The sequence below is a fragment of the Catharus ustulatus genome, chromosome 21 (assembly GCF_009819885.2).
Source record: "Catharus ustulatus isolate bCatUst1 chromosome 21, bCatUst1.pri.v2, whole genome shotgun sequence".
Classification (NCBI taxonomy): domain Eukaryota; kingdom Metazoa; phylum Chordata; class Aves; order Passeriformes; family Turdidae; genus Catharus; species Catharus ustulatus.
The window spans coordinates 9293901-9318072 of record NC_046241.1 but is presented as its reverse complement, the minus strand read 5'-3'; the positions used below and the strand labels follow the sequence as shown (position 1 = coordinate 9318072).

General features: G+C 49.7%; 1 protein-coding gene across 3 annotated transcripts; it reads right to left on the bottom strand.

The window, feature by feature from the left end:
* Nucleotides 1-157: 157 nt before the first annotated feature.
* Nucleotides 158-20647, bottom strand: GSN (gelsolin). 3 transcript variants are annotated; one of them, XM_033077594.2, is made up of 17 exons: nt 20569-20647; nt 8462-8663; nt 7805-7959; nt 6851-7012; nt 6504-6653; nt 6176-6265; nt 5148-5280; nt 4835-4923; nt 4309-4524; nt 3579-3712; nt 3003-3093; nt 2663-2833; nt 1872-2046; nt 1470-1594; nt 1225-1302; nt 750-810; nt 158-526 (listed from the first exon to the last, which is right to left on the bottom strand). In XM_033077594.2, exons 2-17 carry the CDS (start codon nt 8652-8654, stop codon nt 357-359), a joined length of 2193 nt encoding a protein of 730 aa, XP_032933485.1. In that variant the 5' UTR covers nt 8655-8663; nt 20569-20647; the 3' UTR covers nt 158-356. The 3 variants fall into 3 exon arrangements, with proteins under 3 accessions (XP_032933485.1, XP_032933484.1, XP_032933483.1); XM_033077593.2 differs by lacking the exon at nt 20569-20647 and adding an exon at nt 20146-20200; XM_033077592.2 differs by lacking the exon at nt 20569-20647 and adding an exon at nt 9784-10030.
* Between the last annotated feature and the right edge of the window lie 3525 nt (nt 20648-24172).

The window sequence follows — 24172 nt, the reverse complement described above, 5'->3', positions numbered from 1 at the left end:
AACTCCTCAAAATAATTTGTTACCTTTTCTTAAAAAGTCCACGTGCAAAAGATGGCACAAGGAAGGTTTTGGTTTCCAAGGTGTGTTCAAACATGGGATCCACAACTGCTCTTTAATGTTTTCTTCTTCATAACAAACCCCACCATTTCTGTTCTTCCCATATTTCATACAAGCTTTATTGTATTAAATATAATCAAAGCAAGGAGCAGGGTCAATGACTGGTCATGATTGTTTTCGGAAATTATTGCACAGCTAATTGGCTATTAACATCATTCCCTCGTTAACATACATCCTGCAGGAGGAAGGAGCTCTTGAAGGCATTGAAGGCACTGAACTTGCTCTGTTCCAAACATTCCTCACACATCCACATCTGCCATTGCTCTCTGCAGGGGATCCACAGCCCAGTAGTCATCATCCCAGCCCAGGAACCAGCCAGAGAAGGTGGGAGGCTCGAAGCCCTGTTTGACAACGGTCACCGGGGTCCTCTTGTCCCGCGTGGAGGGGTCGGTGTCGATGTAGCGCTTGGCTGGGGACACAGGGAGGGGATCTCACTCAGCACCAGCAGCTAAACTGGCCCTGAGTGGCTGCCACAGAGGCAGCTTCACATCAGCCATCTGAACAAAAATACCCACTGAAAGTTTGTGCCCTATGGTTTTATCTATGCTTGTCAGAATATAAATTGCCTGAGTCATGATCACAGAGTGGGAAAATGAGAAAGGGATAGTTCAGAGAGGAAAATGTGACATTACCAGACTTCAGTGCCTCAGTCTTTTCTTCTTCTTGGGCATCTTTCCCAATCCATACAAAGACCTAAAGATAAAAATATTAATTACTTCAGTAACAATCATTCTCTTTATGAAGGGATAATTTAGATGAAGTCTCAGTGAACAGAGTGTGACACAAACCAGAAAATCCTTGTGTTGGGGTGCCTGGGTTGTTGACCAATGTGATCAAAGTTCTATTGGTCAATAATGAGAAGTTTTTTGCCTGCATTTTATCTACATGAATTGTAGACCCTCGAACAAGTTCTACACTAGCTTAACACAAGGGGACAGTAGCAGATGTTTGAACATTTTTCCATAAAACATCACAGTTCACCTCTGAGTTGCCTTGTGGCTCAATCTGTAATACAAAAGCATCTCTGGCTGTTGTGGTTCAGGTCTCAATCTAGAGCCAATCTGAGCCTGTTCTTTGCTGCTCTTGTCCCCCTGTGATGTGACATACCTGATCCCACGTGTCCAGGAGCATCACATCATCTGTGGCAAGGTCATCCTGAGTCAGATCTCCAGGAACTTCTTCAATCTGGAAAACAGGGGGTTAAGATGAGCACAGGCTTCAAACATCACTTTATCTGTACAGGGTGAACCAGAGGAAGAAAAGATCAGGTGTAACTGCAGGTGGGGGGCTCAGAGCAGCTGGGCCTGAGCCTCTGCCAGCCCTGTGGTGGGTGAATCCCTCCGGGCACTCACAGTGAAGCGCCCACTCTTGTTGGAGCAGGCGAAGAGGCGCGGGGGGTGAGTGTCCATCTTCTTGTCCTTGAGGCGCGGCGAGGTGCGGTACGGAGCTTTGCCACCCAAGGCTGCCCAGAAGTTCTCTGGAAAACACAAAGAGGGACTGTTGCTTCTCCTGTTCATGGAAGCCTCACCAGGGTTATGGTTTGGGCAGGACTGAAGTGTTCTTGTGGGTCAGAAAGTCCCAATGGCCTGCAGACATACATGGACAATGTCTGTTAAACAATGAAAATACCCCAGAGAAGCCCCTCAGGCCCATGTCCACATCTTCTTGTTCTGGGAGACAAAATACCTGTGAAATAATTGCTGAGGATGTGCAGTAACACAGAAATGATGGCAGACTGCACTGTGACCCCTCACCTGGCTCTTTGCCCTCAGCAACCTGTACTGGGCGAGCTCCCAGTATCTTCAGCAGCTCCTGTGCTCCTGATTTCTCAGCGTTGCTGGCTCCTTGGCCAACCCACAGGTAGGCAGCAGAGGGAGTTTTCAGGACAAAGGCATCGTTGGAGTTCAGCTGGCTGGCTGTAGGATCCAGCTGAAAAGAAGGAACACTGCAGGTGTCAGATGTAACCTCCTCTAGACAGAGCCTGTTACTTCAAAATCAAACCAGAACCTACAGCTGAATAAAGTGCAAACAAGATTTTCCATATGAGCATGTAAGGCTGTCAGATGTGTTGTGTATTCCCTGTATCCAAGTGCTGAGTTAGATTTTCCCCATGGGACAGTAAATAACTGTTTCAGTGTGTGATTACAGGTACATGACCTATAGCAGGAACGCCTGGCTGTCACTGTGCCAGTGCTGGTGGTTATGGCAGGAGATTTAGGACTCACTGGGGAGCTCATGGCAGAGCAGCCCCTGCTGCCAACACTGATCAATCATTAACACCAACTCCCTTGTGTCAACAACGACTTCTTGAAGCTGCAAGCTTGGGAAGTTCCTGCAGCCACACACCCCTGCCCTCTCCTCACCAAGATTTCACCTCCCCTTTGTTGTTGCACAGAGGTGTTTGTGTCTGTTTTCTCTCTGAGCAGTGGGACTCTGAACCTGTGTCCTGGCCCAAGTTCCTCTTCCATAGAGGGACCTGAACCCTTCAACGGCTCATGTTCCACCCTGGTTGCACACACAACACCAAGGCTGACTCTCCACCTACCTCCACTGCTCTGGTGGCTCCGGAGGTGCTGGAGCGCACCTGGAAGAGCCGCGTGGCCGCGGGTGCAGTCTGCCCTCCTTCCCTCGAGGTTCCACCCTTGTAAACAACCAAGGGCTTTCCACCAAACATGCTCATCAGGTGAGGGGGCTCCTTCCCTTGCACTACTCGTTTCTGGAGAAAAAGAAACTTGCTGTCAGTTTTGAGAGTAACCAGAAATGGCTCTTACAGCCCTCTGTCGAGCTGGAATATTCACAGAGCCCCCAGCTGGGCCAGTGTTTAATATACACATATATGTTCTTTATTCCCCCAGTGTTGGGGTTTGTTTCTGCAGTCTCTTTACCTGCACTGGGCTGCCTCCCAGCTCCTCATCCAGCTGCACTGTGAGGAATGCAGAGGTTGCAATCTCATCCTGTGTGGAGTCGGCGCCCTGCCTGGAGAACAAGGCCAAATCCCAGCTTTATTCTCAGCCTTTCCCCCCACACACGCACCTTACAGAGATCAAGAGGAGGTAAGGAAACTGTGTTACAGAATCTCTGCAGCACTTCACTCAACACAAAGGAGAAATTCCTTATCCTCTGTTGTGGCACAGCAAGTACAGGGGGAGATAAGAACCTTTCCTAGATAAGCAGCACTTTCCTAGATAAGCAGAGCTTGATCCAAAGAGGGGAGTAATAACCAGTGGGGGGAAATGGAATAAAAAAAGCTCACACAGTACTTCCCTCCATTGTTCCAGTTCAAATAAAACATCCCAGACCTCTGGTATTGTTTTGTTTACATGGGAAAGTTATCCTGGGTGAAACTTAATCCCCCAAAGATCCTCTGGGAACCAGCAGTGATCGATTCTCCGAGTGGGCTCGCAGCCCCAGCAGCCCCTGCAGCCCCAGCGTTCCCTGATGCCCCAGGGTCAGTCCCGTACCAGGTGTAAATGATCTGTCCCCGCTTCCCGCCGTGCTGGTAATCGTACAGGATGATGTAGCTGTCCCCGCCATAGAACTGCCCGTACGTGGCGGGGTCCACCGGCACCTTCTCGGAGCCTTCAATTCTCCAGATCTGGGGGAGAGGAGCAGAGGAGCAGAGCTGCAGAGCTGCAGAGCTGCAGCACGAGGCATCGCCGGCCGCGTTATCCCCGAATCCCAGCCCGGAGCTGCCGCGCCCTCTGCCGGGACTGAGGGACAATTCCCGTCCGCTCCAGCCGCTGCTCCCAGCGCAGCTCGGAGACTTTTCGGGAGGTATTTACACAGCCAAACCTCGGCCGGGACCGCTGTGGGCTTCTGGACAGCCCTCAGCCCCTTCAGGACCAACTCCCCCCTGCCTCTATGCTCAAAGTCATGAGCACAGGGTGCTCCAAGACATTCACACCTGAGATGGCAACCCATAGGAGATGGGAGAATACCCAGGAGGAAGAGGAGGAACAAATCCATGTCCACAGTGCTGGGAAGTCGTGGAGTCAGAATCAACCCCACTCTTCTGCAGGGCTTTCAAGACCCTGTTGCTATTTCTGGTGTCAGAAATGCCCCCAGCAGTTACAAGACCTCAGTGTTGATGGCTCTCTGGCCTCCACACCTCTTGCTGCTCTTGCAGCCATGCCATCAAGTAGCAAAAAAACAGTCTGGAAAGTGTCCCAGGGGGATTGTGCCACCACTGACCTGTTTCTTGCCAGAGCCATCATCCTCCATGCCATGCTGGGCAGCCATGGCCTTGGAGCTGTGCAGGGTGGCCGCGTCAAAAGGGACCTGCTCAATCTTGGCAACGTGGCCAGAAACGTGAGGCTGCCCCAGCCCCTCAGTCTGGTCCCTGTCCCGCCAGTTCTTGAAGAATTGCTTGAACAAAGGTGTCTCACCACTCTCAGGGAGGACTTGGATCTGAAAGGAATGAGCCTTTAGAACCATCTCCCTAAGAACAGCAGGTTCATCTACTCCTCTTTTTCACTCTTAGAAGAGTGAAAATGGAAAAGGTAAAAGAGTGAGAGGAAGAAACTTTAACTACCAACTGTGCTTGGGTAAAAGCTGCTTAAGCCCAGGAGCAGCAGTGCAGAATGTCCCAAAACAGAGCAGATCTCCCACAACAGGAGCTGCTTGAAAGACCCACAGGGACACCTGGGCCATCTGTGCTCTGCAGTCCTGGCCCGAGTGGCAGAGCAGAGAAAGTGCCTGGGGCTGCACAGGGCCTTACCTGGGTGTGCTTGGGATAACCCATCTTGTCAATGAACTCTGAGGCTGTTTTCAGTGCTGCCTTCTTCTCTTCAGAGTTGGCACTTTTGCCTTTAATGAAAATAGAGAGAAAGGGGGACAGGATTTTTAACCTGATACAAAACTGTCCCAGGTACCTTTTGGCAGAGTAGAAGGGCCCAGCCTTCCAGATAAAAGATGCCAAATAACAAATGACCATTGCTGGATCTCTTCCATGCTTGTTGTGATGGCTGAGAGAGAACAACTGCCTTTCTGTTTATGATATTAATTCTTTTCTCCCTGGTTCTCTCACATACCTTTCCAAACAAAGATCTTCCCATCTGTGCCGTGGTCCAGGATGAAGCAGTCATCTGTACTCAGGGCTGCCTGGGAGAAGGGGTTCTCATCTGCCACCAGGGACACTGCCATGTTCCCAGCCCCATTGGACACCTGTGACAACACAGCACAGAGGTCACATAAGGCACCCTCTGCTCCCTCCTGCTCCAGGCCCTAGCTCAGAACTCAGGGAGGGGAAGGGAAATCCATGTGAATGCACTGGCTGCTGCAGGCACTATTGTTTTCAAACAGGATACCTCTGACACACCAACAGTATGGCAAAAACATAACACTTACTCTGAAGATTTCAACTATTTCTAGCAAAGCAGATACTGCTGGGACCAAAGAGAGGTTGGTCCAAAATGGGAAATACCCTCAGTGCAAAGGAAATATTTTCTAAAGCAAACCAACTGCACACAGGGACTGGAGGGTAACTGAGAAGAACCTCCCTGTATCAAGTGAGGTTAAAAAATCTGAGTTCCTTTACTAATGCATGAAGTGCCACATAATAAACTATCTTAGCAGATATTCACCCCATGGATACCAGAGGCTGCTTAGAGAAGATTCCTCCCAAAGTCTTGGACATTCTTCTCCACTCACTCAGCTGATGGCAAATGGCACCTTCCAAGTCATGGCTTCATGTGGGTGTTAGAAAGGGGCAGGTCCTGTTTCTCAGGCTCACTGTTGCTAGTTCTTTCCTGTCACATTCCTAACACAATGCCTGACAGCACAGAGGAAAACTATTTTCCCTCATTTGTTTCACACTCCACCTTTCTCAAAAATTCCTGGAAGTCCCAGCTGTGTCACTACAGTCATAAGTGAGTAACAGAAAGTGCATGGACATGCAGTGAAAGCAAGCAAGGTTCATACACAAAACTTGTTAAGCAGCAGAGTGAGGAGGAGCAGGACTCAGAGCAGCTCAGTTCCTCTCTGCTATTGCACCTCCACCTAATTTCACAAAGATCACTCTGTTCTCCCCGGAGTTATGTCAGGGTTCCTTCCTCCTTACCTTGTAGAGCTTAGCCAGCTTCCTGTTGGTTGTGTCAGTTTTGGTCTCATCAGAAACTCCTTCTGGCAAACTGGGCTTTGGTCCCAGGACCTGTGAGGGAGAGAAAAATCATTACCAGCCAGTCCAAGAGGATCTTCCTTCCCAGGTGCTCCAGTGAAGAGAATGAGTAGAAGAGAATTCCAGATCAATCATGGAAATCCCCTCTGAAGTCCCAGCGGGGCAGAGCAGCAGGCCTGCACTGAGCTGTGTGTTTACACCACCCACCCCACCTTTCCTCCACACAGCACATTTCCCAGTGCAGCAGGGACAAATGGACAAAGGGAATAACCTGGAGCATCTCCTCTCTCTCAGAGCCCTCCTCTGACACGTAGACCTTGGCGCGCCCGTTGCGCTCGTTGTCCCGGATGCCCTTGGCCAGCACCGTGGCCTTCAGCCGCTCCTGCCGGTTGCTCTTGGAGCCACACCATTGGAAGATGTTCTGGGGGAAGGAGAAAGTCGTGTCAGAGCATGACTACACCTCTCTAGATGAGACAGCACTCAGCTGGGACTGAATGTCAGTGTTTCAGGATGGCTTCAGCAGAGTGGGGGAAAAGCCTCATGAGCAGTGTCAGACATGTCCTGCCCCTTGGATCCCACCACACCTGCCTCCGCCTCTGCCTCTGCCCTGCTACTCACACTGCCCAGGTCCAGGATGAAGCAGTCCCCATTGTTGAAGCTGTCCCAGCTCACAGGAACCTCCGTGGCCCGGACTGTTCGCCTGCCTTTGACCTGCAGCAGCCTCTGCACGGTGACCTCGTTGGGAACCACGTGCCTGAAGCCAGAAGCCACACCACCAGCCTGGGGAAACACAGGAGCAAGGATTCACACCAGGACTGGAGGCAGAGGAATTATCCCAAGCTCAGGATTCACTTTCTCTGCTGACAGACACTGGGAATTATTTATCAATGCAGGCAACAGGACCCATGGCAGTCACCCTCAAGAAAAGCACAACCAAGTTTAAATGAACAGAAGTAACAACAAGAGAGTGGGAAATAAACAAAACAGAAAGATCAGGAAAGTCTCAGACATGAGGAAATGTGAGCACTTTACAAGCATGAGACCTGATATCACTTTCCTTGTGCCTTTGGATTCCTAACAGACTCAACTGCTTGACTGCATGTTTTCACTTCTATCCCACTTTATTGTGATGGCAGGGAGGAGTAACTCCCACTACTGCTCATCTCCTTTACCAAAACATTGCACATGCTGGGAGGGTGGGCTAAGCACAGAGACTGCAAGGTCAAACTGTTATGCAAGTGGGGAGAAATCAAATCTCCTGGGTAGGCGTTTCCCATTAACTTTGCTGCTCCTTAAATTCATTCCAGGTGCCTTGGGACTGTTCTTTCCTCTGCCTCTTAAAGAAAAACAAAACCTTGATTCCTAAAATTTTCTGGGGCTTTCCTTGTGCATTATCAATTCAGCCAAATCTCTCCCACTGGGATCTGCTGTTCTCCACCCTGTGCAGTTCCAACTCATTGAAAACATCTGGCTGAGAAGGGGTTTTAAGCAACTGGAAAAAGGGCAATTCTCACTCTGCTGGGAATTGGGCAGGATGCCATTTCTTGCAGACCTGGGTTGGTTGTCACCCACCTTGTATTTGATGCCAGATTTGAAGTAGCCCAGGAAGGTGGGGGACTCGTGGCCCTGCACCTCGCGGTGCTGCACAGCCCTCCCCTGCAGGTGCTCGTCCATCTGCACAGTGAAGATGGCAGCGGCCCCACGCTCATCCTGAGAACTTTCATCACCTGAAACACGGAGAGACACACTGGCAGGGAGTGCAGGGCCTGCCTCTGCACTCAACTGTGCAAACACACGGGGAGAAAGCAGACTGAACTGGGGTTTGCAGGCTGCAGGAACGCCTTGGCACGGTACTGTGGGACACGGACTGCAGAGCGGAGTTAGGAGAGGGAAAAACTCCACTCCCTGAGCAGCAGGAACACACCTGACCTCCCTCCTTTCAGGCAGAAAGCATTTCAGCCAGACCTTTCACCTGAGATCTTGCCTTCCCTGTGAACCTCTGCAGAGCAGGGACTCACCTGTCCTATTGCCCAGGAGAAGCTGCTTTTAGGATCAGGGGTGGCTGTGCTCTCCATTGCAGAGCCCAAATATGCAAATATTTGACATGAGCAGGGCTCTTCACACCCAGAACTGCATTCTCACTGTGCTGCTTTTTATTTCCCTGGGTAACATTTGCTGGCCATGGCTGGAGCAGAGGCTCAGGGGTCACTCTGAGCTCCCAGCACTCACCCAACCAGAAGTGCAGGTCGTACTGGAGGTTCCCGCTGCGCTGCTTGATGGTGTTCAGCACCAGGTAGGAATCTCCAGTGAAGAAATCTCCATACAGGTTTTTTGGCACTGGGACCAAATCAAATTTCTCCACCCTCCAGATCTGAAGGCCGGGTTCCTTCCCAGCCTTCAAAAACTCGGCGTGTTCCACCATGCTGACAGGCTGGGGGCGAGACAGAGGATGCTGGTCAGTGTGCAGGACACAAGAAGTGTTCAAATTAAATTGATTCTCATCTCTTAACTTCTGGTGCCAGGCAAAAAGTGAAAGTTTCCTTTTTTCTCATGCACTGAGATTTGAAGGAGGGAAAAAAAATAAGGATGTGTGGGGAAAGAATCCTTCTCCATTGATGACTGTTCATTTTAATTTCCAATCACCTCTGCTTCCTGCTTTATTCTGGATTATCATCTTCTAGACTCTATTGTCTCTCTCTCTGAATTTTAATCTCTGCATTTTCCTTCCTAATTTATAATTTTTCAGTATGGTACATAAGTGAAGCCTGACACTGCAGGCTGTTGGATAGAAACCCCTTTTAACTCCACATGTACATCCTGCACAAAGATAATTTACAGCTTTTCTAAAACCAAATGGAAAATGCTGTGAATATCATTGAATATTTACGTAATTATCAGGTTTCTTAAAGCTCTTCTGTTCTGCCCTGTTACTTTACCTGCTCCCCTGTAGGAATTACATTAATTTACACAACATCCTGTCCTAAGGACATTGCAATTTTGGTTTAATATGTTTATTGCCATACTTATGCAATATATCAACACAGTGCAATATCCTTTTTTTAACAAACGTAATAAACATTTTGGTCTCTTATAAAAGAATTCACGTTGGTAATTCTGGAAGGAAATAAAACATTTCTGGTGTATTGGCAAGGAAGTCTGTCCATGGATCACATCATGCCTTTGAGTGCTCAGGTAATAGGGAAGAAAACATCACAGTGTTACATTAGAAGCATTCAGTACTTTGACAAAGAAGATTCACAGCAGCTGACGGACAAAAGTAAAATATGCTGAGTTTTCAAGGCAGAAACGAGGAATGTTACAAACTAGAGAGCAAAATAGCAAGTTATGCACAAAGTGATTCCTGTGCTGAAATCAGCTATCAAATATGGGAAAGAATGAACTCTATCATCATTACTCCAGCCAGCCTGAATCCTCCCAAATTCCCACTAAAAATTGGACAAAACCCTGACAAAGAGTCAAAGGGGAAGGAGTCCTGTGAGTAGCTGGAACCAGAAGTTTTTCAGTGTTTCGTTGTGATGTTCATCACTTACCACAGCTGAAAGCACGAGAGCTGCTGTAACAACATATCCAAGCCCTGCCACAGACACGGAGCTGACACAGCTCAGCTCCAGAGCCATTGTGCACAAAATGGTGAAGAAAAGAAAACTGAAGTCCTTTCTGCCCATTTCCAGGAGCGAATGGGCTTGTGCCTTGTGCTGCAGAGCAGTGGGGAGCCCCAGCTCCCTGCTCCTCTGGCTGCTGGCGAGGATGAAGGGCAGAAGCCAATCTTTTATCGGGGACGAACACACCCACCCCCTCGGCAGCGCAGGGGCGGATCGCGTCCGTGCAAACAATCCTGCTGGAATCCCCAGGGCTCCCAGAGCCTCTCCCCGAGCCCGCAGCCCAGCAGGGACTCAGTGCACACAATGTGCGATCCATTAGTGATGGCTCACACCGGCCACTCGGCCCCTCGCAGGCACAAACTCACAGACACCACAGCAGAGGCAGAGTTTTGTCAGCTGAGAGCTGGGAAGTTGATGAGATGCAGAGGAACACACGGCTCCAGCTGGCAGGGAAAGAGATTTGGAGGAAGACAAGGATTGGACTGAGCAACCTGAGGATGGGGGGATGCAACCTCAGCTCCCTGAACTTGTCCGAGGAGCAGAATTCACTCCACAGCACTGCCAGTGACAGCCCGGGAGGGTTTGGGGATGCACTGATGGATTTCAGTCCCGGGTTCACAACAGAGCATTCAGAGCCTGGGAGGTGACAGAACAAAAGCTCATTCAGTAATTCAATAATTTCACAACCAAGTATTTCTGAGAGTGTAGCAACACCCTATGGCAGGAACACAACAGCCATCAAACCTGCTCAGCCCAAAGGAATTACAGCAGGGCTGATTGCAGCCACCAACAAACAGATTATTCTACCAAGCATCTCACACTGCAGCAAGTTCATCTATCACATTTTCCAGGTGTTTACAGCGAGTGAAGAGTGCAGGAACCTTTCCTGTGCCCTCAGGAATGGAGCAGACACACAATGTGCTGCTGGGCACTTTTGTTCTCAGCACACCCAGGGGAGAATCCTGACAGGCTGAGCTTCCCATGGTCAGAATCTCTCAAAATATTCTTTAATAAGGGGCCAAACTTTCCACCCAAAAAACTTCATAACAAAATTTCCACGAAGGAAAGAGCAGACCCTGCTTTGTGCTTTCCCCACTCTCCATGAGGATATTTTCTTTCCCTCTCTCCTGAGAACACTCTGCTGCTCTCTTGTCCAAGCTGATGCATTTTAATTTGAAATGTCACCTTTGAAAATTTCACTGGAAAGTCTCAAACTGAATCAGACAACAAAAACAATGTGCTAGTCCTGCTGGTATTTCTGATCTCTGTGAAGGAAGTTCAGAGTGTCAGAGGTCTCAGTGAAAAACATGTTGGAACCTTGACTCCAAGGAAGGCAGCTGTGAAAGGCTCTGGCAGCTGCAGCAAACCCAAACCAAAATGACTGAGTTGCATAACATTAGAAAGAGATGGGTGCTTTCCAAATGGAAAAATACTCTGGACATTTTATTACTAAATTAAATACCTGTATGGTCCTACACCTGGGCAAACCTCAGAGGCTGAAGGCAAAAAGACCCAGGATAATCTTCTTTGTTAACATCCCACTGTAGGATATTGTCTGCAGATATATGCAGATACAATATTCTTGAAAAACCTTTTATTTAGTCTTCTAATTAATTTGGAATTTTGTAAGTCCAAGATTGCATTCCTAATGAGCTGAAATATGTAAATACAAGCAAAAAATTAGAAGAGGGCTATAGTGCATAAATTGTATATTATAGCGTTGTTTCATAAAATTAATTAATCTGAGCCATTCCTGGAGGGAGTAGCTGTAAATCTCCCCCAACAGCTGGTTTGGGTTATTACTGCTGGCAGCAAGGGTTGCATTGTTAAATCAAGCCCCAGAAATGTTTGCTCTGGACATTGTTCTGAGGGCACTTGCCAGCTGAGATCACCAGGGCCCTGCTGAAAAGGATGTTCTGATGGAGACATGGAAAACAGAACTTTCCAAGCTGCTGTTAATAAAAGTGTCCAGCTTGGTCCAGAAAGGGTGCCCAGCCAACAGCTTATGCAAAGGAAAGTTGTTTAAGGAAAACAAGGAAAGGGATTGGAATACAGGATTTCAGTACAGATGGATCAGCTAAATGACTCTTGGCTGCACAGTGATGAAAACAAGAACTTAGGGAAATTAGTCCAATGATTTGAGCAACCACTGGAAGACAACAAGTTCATTATGGTCTCCAGATGTGCAGTCACACCAGCAGGACAGGCCAGCCCAGGAAGGCCCTGGGATGGAGTCTGGCCTGCAGGAACAACCCCAGGGATTTGTTCAGGGCAAACCCAGCAGGAAAGGCAACACTCACTGATCAGAGTCTGTGTCTGTGTCTGCCCCACAGGCCAGTGCAGCCTGGAGCTGCTGCTCAGGGAGGTGTGCAAGGATCTCCCTGTTTGCTCCAGGGGGAGGCCAGAAAAGGCAGAGAGGCCCCAGTCCCTGTGCTCAGCAACCCTGACCCTGCTGTGCAAGCCCCAACTGCTGCAGCTTCCAGCACCTCCAAGCCAGGACTCAGCTCCTGTCCATCCAGCCCAAATCACCTTTCTGTTTCCACCCTGCAGCTGGTAACAAACAGCTCTCTCTGCCTCTCCCTGAATTCATTTCTGCTCTGCTCACTCATCCCTGGGGCTGTGCCTCCCCCTCAGCTGTCACAGTCACCTCTGCCCTCCCAGACTGACCCCAGCAGCACTTCAGTGTTTGTCTTCACTCTCCTCCGAATTTCTGCCAAGGAGCTGCCCAGCTCTGCCCTGCCCAGCACAGCCACACTGAGAGCAATGTCCTGTTCCCTTCAGGAAAAACCTGTGGACACTGAGCCTGGAATCTCTTACTCTGCCTCATCACACTGCAAAATCCATACAGGGAATAATTAATATGTGGTTCCTCCACATCAAATACACTCTCACATCTTCACACCTACCACCACCTAAAGCTTAATGATGTAGCTAAAGAAACTTTCTACAATACTCACAGAAAATCTTTATTTCATTCAGTAACTGGCCACTAACAAGAGAAAAATGAGCACAATGTTTTTTTGAGGCCCAGCTAACTTGTAATAATTTGTGGCAATTCACACCTGGATATACCCACAAACATAGTCAGGACTTACCTGCACAGGGCTGCTCAGGAAAGCTTGGCTGAATTAAATGAGACAGAAACAAGGGTAGCCCACATCTCCATGTGGTTGTGCTCATTTGCAGCTCCAGTGTTGACTCATGATGGGTTCAGATAATTTGTCTAAATTTGCTGCATAAACAAAACCCACACAGGAAGGGCTGCAGGCAGCACATCACCACAGAGCATCCAAAAACCTGTGCTCACTGCTGGATCAATTCCTGCCTTTCTACATGGCAAAGGCTGGATTTTTGATTTTCATGGATGACACTTGCAGAATAACTTGCAAATACTGAGTTTCTTAAATATGAGAACAGTAAATCTGAGTGGAGTCTGTATCCACACTACAGTCACGTTGCAAAAATGCCTTTTGTGCACCAACCCTTATTGTACCTCGGGGGCAAACATTTGCATTTGCACCCAACTAACTCCCTCTTTCCTTTTATTTATTTGCCCAACATTGCCCGGAGAATATGAACTGCTCCAAATAAACAATATATGTCCTCAAAAAAGAAAGCCTCCCTTATCTCACAGCATTCCAGGCCTCCTGTACCAAGTGCCAGAAGAGTTAAATCACTGTTGTATTTCTGCTGCAACAACAGGAAAACCCTAAATCCTTGTTTTGCAAGAGGCAAAGGGGTCTAATCCTCCTGGCACGATCAATCCCAGGAAATCTACAGGTTGTACTTGCCACAGTAACACCCCAGAGCAAGGGCTGCATTCCCCAGCTCTAAAACCACAACACTGAAGAGATCACACGAACAAAAACCCCAATAAAGTTGTTTGCTTGCTTCAGGTTCAGCTCTTTGTGCACTTTGAACACAGTCTGCACTGCCTGACTGCCATGGAGACATTTCTTTATTCTCTGCTCTGCTGCTGACCCATAAAAACTCTGATGAATGTACAAAGATTGTGAGAATGAACAGCACAGGATCACTTGAGTTCTGACAATCCAAAACTCAGGACATGATGCTGCTGAACATGGAGAAAGTTCAGCACAGGATCCACAGTGATGACAGCACACCCTGAAAATGGAAATATTTGTTTATTCCTTTGGCTTCCCTGCCAAACCAGTATAGAATATCAATAATTCTTCAGTAAACCACTGAAAATAACTCTGGCTTCAGCTTTGTTACCAAGGGGACAGGAATTGAAAAATATCCAAAGTGATGGATTAGCTCAGTTTTCAGTTCCAGACAGCCCTAAATTCATATACACACAAAACTAAACCCAACCCCTTTCCTTCCATCCCTTGAAGAAGCCAGCAAACAAAGGTTATTTGGGATAAGAAAAAAGTGGCATGGGAGAGCCTCCTCCTCTCCCAGCCATGGTGACTCCACAAACTATTTCAGCTCCCTGTATGAGAAGCAGCACAGTTAATGGCATTCCCTGCAGCTACAGCTTAACAGAAAAGCCACAAACCCCCAAAAATTCAAACTGAGTTGCCTAACTCAGATCAGGAGCCCAGGACACCAAGTCCAGCATTAGCTGTGCCACTGGCAAGTAGGTGTTCTGCATTTGTTAACATTCCTACAAAACCACTTGAGCAAGTTAGAAGGCCCAGAAGATTTGAGTATTGTTCACTTTTTCCAGCTGTTTGTTTGCTCTATGAGTCACATCAGCTCTATTCTGGGCTCTGTACCTTTTGAATACAACCCACTTAGTAAACACAGAGCTTCCAGCCCCATGCAGCCAGGCCAAAATTCAGCACAAAACCTGAATTTCCTCTCAGCTGCAGTGATGTAAACTGGGGAGAATATTACTTGCACAGGAGAAAGAGGAGATTAGACAGGTCTGCCATCTGAAACACACCCAGGGAAATCTGCTGATACAATCAGCTGGTTCAGAGCCCTGCCTTGAGCATAAGTGAGAGCTGAATCATGGCCTCAAACACACACAGCACAGGGAAGGCTGGATCAGTGGAAACCACCGACCACTTTCATTCACTGGGGAGCAAAAACAAATCCTGACTTACACTCCAACACAAATCATTGTTCAGTGCTGAAAAAAATATTTAAGGAGTGCTTATGTAACACATAAGACATAAACCAGCACATTAAAATATGACTACCTCCCCAAATGATGTCCCAGAGAGAGAGCTGCTGGTGACAGCCAGAACACATTGAGGGAGCAGTGAAGACATGCCTGTGGTCAGCTGCAGGGAAATGACACAGATGTTCTTCCTCCAGCCTCCAGGTCCTGCCTGTTCAGGGGAAATCATCTGCAACTTTATGCAAACTCTTCTTCCCCAGAGAACAAGCTGATACATTCCTCTGCTGCACAGAAGTTGTTCAATCTGTCATCCATAACCCACAGAGGAACAGAGCAATACATTCCTGCCAGGGAAAGGCTGGAAAGCAGCAGAGATGGCCTAGAACAAGTCCAAAGGAAAGCACAGAGCATGGCCTTGCACTCCTCAGGCAGCATCACCCCAGGCAATGGGTGAGGGAAAGGATTCAGGAGTCACTGCCACGTGTGGGTACAGGCAGATGGCAGGGTTGAGTAAAAAGCACATAAATGCATTTTGCTGGTGCCACAGTGACAGGGCACAGCAGATCTGGTGTCACCTCGAGGGCAGTGGGAGTCCATCAGCTCCTGCCTTCCACAATCAGCTCTACACAGAATCCAACCTTCCACATCAAAAACCTCCACAGAAGCAACTCAGGATTAACAAAATGAGTTCACTTAACAGACATTAAAAATCAAGACGCTCTTTCTAAATCAGAGAAGGAGCAAAATGTGAAGCTGAGGGTTCCAGGTTCCTGTTGGCAGAGAACAGTCACAGACCTGTGACTGAAAGCTTCCTCCAGTCCTGCCCCAGCACACAGAAGTGCTGGCAGCTTCTGCACATCTCCACCACCCTCCTCCTCAGGGACACACAGGACTCCCCCATTTCCCCATTCCCATGAAGTGGCTTCATCACAAACACCAATTCCGAAGATCACTGTGGAAAGGGAGTTAGCAGAGCTCCCATCTCCGTTTTGTCCCAGCTCTGTGACACAGGCAGGTGTGGCCAGGGTGTCAGTGACTGTGGTGAAGGTTCAGAGCTTCTCTCTCAGGCTGTTCCAGCTGCAGAGCTCCAGCAGGAGCCGTGGGAGCAGCACAGGCTGCAGGAACGGCCGGAGCTCCCATCCCGCCGGGCACAGCCACAAGAGGGCAATGCTGGAAGTTCCCATGCCAGAACCATCCCTTTTCCTCGGAGCTACGGGATTAACAGGAGAGGGTTTAATTTCATTTCATTTCAAGCAGGATTCAGGCCTTGCTGAGGAGGAAGGACAAGGATTGTCAGAGCAGGCAGCCCGAAAGAAGGGAAAGTCCTCACGGTGCCAGCGCTCACTGCAGCAGCCTCCGTCCATCTTGAGAGATCTGGGATGATTCATTTCCTCCAGGGTTTAAAAGATGCTGGTTTGAATTGGAGCTGCACTTTTACTGCATGTGGAAACACTGAGTAAATAACATATGTCCAAACTCTGGGTTTGGACAGTGTCCCATTGCCCCAATACAGACAAACTGCTGTTTCTCCCACTCCAGTCGTGCTGGGACTCAGCTCAGATCGGTTCCAGCTCTCCAGGTTCTCAGTGGGAGGTGAATGAGGAACAAAACAACAGAAAAGGAAAGACCAAAACCACAGGCTATAGTCAGAAAAGAACACTTTGAAACAGGCAAAAGGAAAAAATATATCAATCTTCAGAGTCCATACCATCTAACCTTTCCATCCAGACACCATCACATCCCAAATATTGATCACAAAAACCTGACAGCCTGGAATATCCTGAGTGAGAACGCAGCTGCTCACCAAGTCCCAAAGCTGGGGAAACAGAATTAAGTAACTAACAGCTCCAGAGGGCAGTGTGAGATCCCCAGAACACCAAACCAGGCACTCCCATGGCAGCAGCACCTCCAGGCTCCCCACGGGCAGATCCAGCAGGGCCATTCCAAGCTGGCATTTCCAGCCAGCCCAGCACTGCAGAGCACCCAGAGCTCTGTTTAACCCCACTCATGTCAGAGCTCTATTTAACCTTGCAAACGCATCATCAGTGGATAATCAGAGATAAAGACCCGGCACCCTGCTGGCACAGGCTGCTCCTGCCTTTCCTGGCTTCTCTGACCACACTTTGCTGCCCCAAGCAGGTGTGAAGTACTGGGCTGACATCAATGGGCACTGTCTGACCTGGTTTTGTGTCCGATGGGATTTATCAGTGCCACATTAACAGCTCCTGCATGGGCACGGTGCCCACACTGATGGGCACAGGCACCCTGTGCTGGGCAGGGAAGCATTCCCACATTTCCCTGCTGCCACACTGAGCGTGCAGCTGGATGCCGAGGGCAGGAACACCCTGCTGCAGGGCAAACAGGGGCACCAGCAGTGTCTGACAGCTGCTAAGAGACCTGATGAATCCGCTCAGCCATTGGTGTAGTTTGCTATTAGGGTGTAGGACACTGTAAATATTGAAATCTGCCAACGCCTGTGACTTGCTGGGAAGCAGAGATGAGGCAGAGGCAAAACCTCTGAAATGCAGGCTGGGGCACACACGCTGCTCAGACACTCCCACCCCCCATTTACCGTTCTCCTCCTCACCGAAACATCCAAACCGAGTCAGAAATCCCTGACCAAGACATTCCCGGCTGCCAAAGTCACAAGGACAGACCTGAGGGGAGCTGCCTGAGCACTTTTCCAGTCTCGTCTCTGTGCAAACATCTGCTGCGAGCAGTGCTGAGCCAGCTGAGCCCTGCCGTGCCCCGGGGCTGGCTCCGGCTGCATTCCCTTCTCCCTCTGCTTTGTGGAGCCTCCTGCAGTAAAACTCTTCCCAAAGTGCCAAACCCCGGCCTGCAGTGCACTATCCCCACCTAGGGAGCTCGTGTCTGACACAGGAAAAATAGTTCCAGCATGGCTCAGAGCTGAGAGCTGCAGCAAGTTCAGTGCTTTTATGGGAAAAGAATTAATCATCCAGAGCATTTCTTTCCGATTCCCTTAGGCTTCTTAATGTCCAAAGTGATTAATTAATGATTAAGAGGCTGAAAAGACACACACTTGAACTAATGTTGCGAGAAGCAGAACAAATGAAGTGACAGAGGCACACAAAGAGCTGCACAAAAGCTTCACAAAAAAGATAACCTGAGGTTTTCTTTCTAATGCAAAACCTCACTGACCTCTGAAAGCCACTGCACAAGGCATTCTTTGAGTCTTGAGTTGAAAAAGATCCAAAAGAGATTAGAAGTAAACATATGAAGTATCAATATATATAATTTTCTTTTCAGCTGAAATTGTTAGAAGGGATATCAAATTCCTGCTCCAGAGAACCAGACAATCACTAACCAACAGAAATAATACACAGCTTGTATTGACATTGTCCACATCAGAATCTTCTGCCTTTTCAGGAAAAACATTTGATAATAATCAAGCAGAGGCAGAGACACACTCAGAACTTGATTATTCACATGATAATTCCTGAGTGCTGTGGAAGGGAACAGAAAACAAGAGCAGCTGCTTCTCTTTACACAGGAATTATTGTACCCAAGCTACATGTTCTGCTTTACTGCAACACTTGATCACCTCAACTTAAAGAACAAAAAAAAGTTTTTTTAGGTCTCCAGATTCCCAAGTAAAACAGGGAAATGGTTGTTTTGTGAAGCAGCACATTTCTGTCCAAAATCCTCTTTCCCATACATGCCACTCAGCAGCAACACTAATGTCTGGGACAGGATTAAAATGGAAAGCTTGTACTTGTAAGTGAGCTGGGAGCAGATATAAATCCTGAGCACTAAATACGTCACAGGGCTATTTTAAAAATGGTTTGGTTCCCACTGGAGTTCTGTAAAACACCCAAGCTACAACAAAAAGTTATTTTATCTGAATATGGCTTGGGGAAAGCACTGGCTCAGTCTGGGTCAGCTGCTGCTCCTTGTCCCAGAGGAAGGTCCCAGCACAGAGGCTCAGGGACACTGCTGCAGCACTCCCAAAATGACAGAAATCATCACCAAACCAGCCCTGCACTGAACACATCAGGCAGCCTTTTAGGCAGAGCTGGCAGCAATCCCCCCTGGTAACATCATCAGAGCCATGAACCTGGATTGCAGAGAGCTCCCATCCCTGCCCTGGTGATGAAAGCAGCAAATTCACAATGTGTTGGATTTGTGCCTGTAAAATCCAAGTCAAACCAGCAGCAGCAGTAGCATTTCTGCTTTGTCACCCTTCTGAGTTTCAGAAGCAGGCAGGATTGATGGCTGGTTCAATTTCCCCACTGTTTTCCCCATAGCTCTGGAATTTCATCCAGCCAGAGAAAGCCTCCACTCTGCCAGAGCCGGAGTCATTCCTCTGGGGACACTGCAGGTACTCAGCTCTCACTAAAACTCAGCCAAACTCTCAAGCAACCACTGGAAAATCTCTCCTGCCTTTAAACATTTAACATTTCAGACACTCACATGAACCCATGGCACTAAGGAGGCACAACTAAAATTCCCCCCCGTGTCTGTGCTGAATTCCAGTGAGACCCACGAGTCTGGGGATGGCACAGGTGGCACAGATGGACACTGCCACCCTGGGCTGGTGCCTGAGCACAGGTGAGCATTCCCACTACCCTGGGGATGGACAGAGCTCAACCAGAGCCTGAAAGCACAGCAGGGCTGGGCAGTGGGGTGGGCAGGGAGGCGATGGCAGCAGCACCCACCCCACGGAGCAGATGTTAAACAGGGCTGACTTCTGCTTCTCTCTGCTCCTGCACAGCCTAAGCTTCCATCTCCCACCTCTCCAGGGTACAAACCATGGAATAAACTGTCCCATGGCCAAGAGAAACCAGTGCAATAGCCTGGGAGAGACCCATTCCTCAGTACTCAGGTTTCGCTTCATTTTTCCAGATGGATGTTCTAAAGTATTCTGTAAAACAGTTTGAGAAACCCGAAGGAGGAGAAGCATTTAAGGAACCCCCACCCCCTCTGGCTCCAGAGCAGGATACCCTGAGCTGAGCCATGCTCTACTCCCACAAAGGAAATAAAGGAAATTTTTGTTTTTGCTGATAAACTTGCATCATGCAGAGTTGGTAGTGGAAATGGAAATTGTAATGATGAGTAAGAAAAATAAGAGACTTAAGGGGAAACAATGCTAGTATCATCCTTGTTAGCAAAGTCGGATTTTTTACATCCAAGAGCAAATAACATTCAAAGCAGTTTTATTCCAAGAGGGATCTACTTACTAATGAGGCCTCCTTGAAACAAGTCATCCCCATAACTTTTTTTTAAACACTCTTCCTAGGAAACATTTTAAATATGTTTTCAGTGTCTACATTTTTTGAATGTCTATTCAAACAGAGCTTTCAAACATTCTTCCCCCAGGCACAGAACAAAACAAAGCAGCCCCCGCTGTTCCCATCACCACTCGCACCGCTCCACAGGCGCACTGAGCTGGCGGGGGCTCCTCCGCCCCTCGGCCCGGCGGGACGGGAACCGCTGCAGGGCGGCACAGCCCGGCACAGCCCGGCACAGCCTCGCTGGAAACGCCCCGGGACAGCAGCGGGGACAGAACGCCCTCCCTCCGCCCCTCCGAGTCCCCCCGAGTCTCCGCGCCCTCCGCCCGGCCGAGCAGCGGGGACAGCCCCGGCAGCCGCTCCCGGCCCTACCTGGTGCTGGCACTCGCGGGCAGAGGCGGCTGCAGGGCCGGGCAGGGCAGGGCAGGGCCGGGCAGAGCCGGGCAGGGCAGGGCAGGGCCGGGCAGGGCCGGGCAGCCCCAGGGGCGGGACCCGGAGCTCCCCCGCCTCCACCGCCCGCCTCCCTGGGCGCGGCTGCGGGACCGCGGGCATCGGGACAGGGACACCGGGACAGGGACAGGGACACACAGGCAGGGCACCGGGACAGGGACACACGGACACCGAGACACGGGCACCGGGACACGGGCACCGGGACAGGGACACCGGGACAGGGACACCGGGACAGGGACACACGGACACCGAGACACGGGCACCGGGACACGGGCACCGGGACAGGGACACACGGGCACCAGGACACGGGCACCGGGACAGAGACACACGGGCACCGAGACACGGGCACCGGGACACGGGCACCGGGACACGGGACACACGGACACCGAGACACGGGCACCGGGACACGGGACCGGGACCTGCCCAGCCCCACGGGCACCGGGACACGGGCACCGGGACAGGGACACACGGGCACCGGGACACGGGACACACGGACACCGAGACACGGGCACCGGGACACGGGCACCGGGACACGGGCACCGGGACCTGCCCAGCCCCACGGGCACCCGCGTGTTCCTCGCTCCCTGCACGGCCAGGCCTCCCCTGCCCTTGGGCTGCCTCATCTTCCCACCTCTTCAGTTCCAGAGAATGTTTTGTCTTGTTACATGAATTTCACTGCTTGTTTTGGTAATTTCCACGCAGTTTTTGTCCACACCTGCGTGGGGCCGGGCGTTCCTCTGGAGGGGCGGCTCTTGGTTCTCGTCGTGGGTCTCCAGCAGCGAGTGGGACACACGGGCGGTCACCGCGGTGTCCCGCGGGCTGCCACGCGACCGCCACGCGACCGCCACGCGACCGCCACGCGACTGCCACGGGACCGCCACGGGACCGCCACGGGACCGCCACGGGACCGCCACGCGACCGCCACGCGACTGCCACGGGACCGCCACGCGACCGGCGCGTGAGCCCCCCCACACGTGGCCACCCACTCGTGACCATCCCACGCGGGTTCCCACGCGAAACTACTCCACGCGTGTTTTTCCACGCGTGGAAAAAACACGCGAATTTTTCCACGCGAGCAAAAAACTCGCGTGGAAAAAACTCGCGTGGAAAATCTCGCGTGGAAAAAACACGCGTGGAAAAATCTCGCGTGGAAAAAAAAACGCGTGGAAAAAACTCGCGTGGAAAAAACTCGCGTGGAAAAACTCGCGTGGAAAAAACTCGCGTGGAAAAATCTCGCGTGGAAAAATCTCGCGTGGAAAAAAAACACGCGTGGAAAAAACACGCGTGGAAAAACTCGCGTGGAAAAAACACGCGTGAAAAAAACTCGCGTGGAAAAAACACGCGTGGAAAAAACACGCGTGGAAAAAACTCGCGTGGAAAAACTCGCGTGGAAAAAACTCGCGTGGAAAAAACTCGCGTGGAGTACTTTCGCGTGGGAACCCGCGTGGGATGGTCACGAGTGGGTGGCCACGTGTGGGGGGGGCTCACGCGCCGGTCCCGTGGCGGTCGCGTGGCGGTCACGTGGCGGTCCCGTGGCGGTCGCGTGGCGGTCGCGTGGCAGCCCGCGGACACCGCGGTGACCGCCCGTGTGTCCCTGTCGCTGCTGGAGACCCACGACGAGAACCAAGAGCCGCCCCTCCAGAGGAACGCCCGGCCCCACGCAGGCGGCACGGCCCCTACACAGGCACGGCCCGGGGCCAATGCTGCCGGCTTGAGGGAGCTGGGGGCGGAGCCTCGCTGCAAAAAAAAAAGTGCGCCCTATGGTGGTGAAATGACTGTATTCCTCAATGTGGAATTTCCTGTGGAAAGGGGTGCGCTTCCATTCCATACTGCCATTCCCACAAAACACTGACAGACAGAATCCAGCTGAGCTGCATCTACTGACACCAGAATCAGCACTGGCCCAAATGTTCTGTCATTAATCAGTTTAATTTGAAGCTTTGAGATTGTAGAAGTGCCAATGGGTTTGGGCTGCCTATTTTACATGAGATGAAGGAACTAAAAAAGACAGACAAGGAACTAAAAAAAAAACCTTGACCACAGGAACATTTCTACAGACACCACAAAGCTGAAATGGTAAGAGATGAAAGGAGAAGTGGGCAACTCAAAAATAAAATACAAGTAAAGACCAGTTAGTCATCTGTGACCAATCCAGCGTTACGTGATCAACTCCCACAGAAGTGTATTTCAAACCAGTTCCTGAAAAATCCTGTGTTCCCCACTTCTGTCTCTGTCCAGAGAAACTTGAGCAAAGCCAGATGAAGTTGGGGTTCAGGGGAAGAACACAGACAGACAGACAGACAGACAGACAAACCTGTCTTTAGCTACTTTTTATTGACAGTTTGTGGCCTGGCAGTTTAAATTCTGACAGTCTGGCCCCCCTTAGTGCTGTCCTCAGGGAAAACAGAGCACTGCAGATCAAAAATTCCATTCAATCCCATGCTCTTCATGAGTGCTGATGTGCAATTTAATCATATTTAGATTTATATTCTTACAAGGATGCATTCTAAAAAAGGAAGCAGATCCTACAGATCACTCCATGTAATTTATTTGCAAGGAAGAAAATCCTCAAACCTTCTATTAACTGCATTAACTTGGAGTCTTTACTTTTCCTGGGGTTTGTGGTACAGAAATAAACCCAAGAGCAAGGCTCATGTGACCAGGAAATTTGGATGCTGCTCCCTCTTGACAGAGACCTCAGAAAGAGACACATGGAAAAGGCTTTTCAAGAGTGGACTGACCCAGGAGAAATCCACAGGGAAGGGTGGGACTAGGGAGGAGGATTCCACCCCTGGCAATTTGGTATTGTTACCAATTTAGTGGGTTTTAATTACTGCTGTTAGGTTCTGTCCAGATGTTCACAATGAACGGGCTGAAGTCAGCCTTTTCTCAATAACTGTTGTTGAAAAACTGCTGCAGGCTTTCAGGCACTCACAAGAATAAAGAACCAAAGAAATGCAGATGCTGTTACTCGATCCTTCTCGCTCGCGTCTTTTGTGAACTTTAAACTTTGTAGGAATATTTGAGCAGAGAATATAAAACCATTCAAAACCAGGAGTTTTGAAGGAAATCTGTATTGCTTTCTGCATCATCTCAGAAAGGAAGTTTTACATAAAATATATTTGGGAATTTCAGTTAAAAAGCTGAATCTTACTCATTTTAGGTAATGGCTTTTAATTTTGTTGCAGAAAAGTAATTCTATCCCAAAACTGCTTCTCATTTCTGTTCACAGTTCCAATTCCCCACAAGGCAGACTCCAGATTGAAGTGATTTTCAGAGCTGTTGAGTAATCCTGGCGCTGTCTCCGTGGGCACTGGAGGGGAAATCCCACCTGGGAGTGTGACTGGAGAGGTGCAGCAAACCCAGGGAGCCCGGAGGAAATTTCTGCTGGAATTTCCACTGCAAAAGAAGCTGCAGCTCCAATCAGCCACTCCCACCCCTGGCAGGCTGTGCACCCTTTTTGATAACAGCAATAATTACCTGGATGAATTCCATCCTGGAAAAAGCTCACCCCACCTGGCTGGAC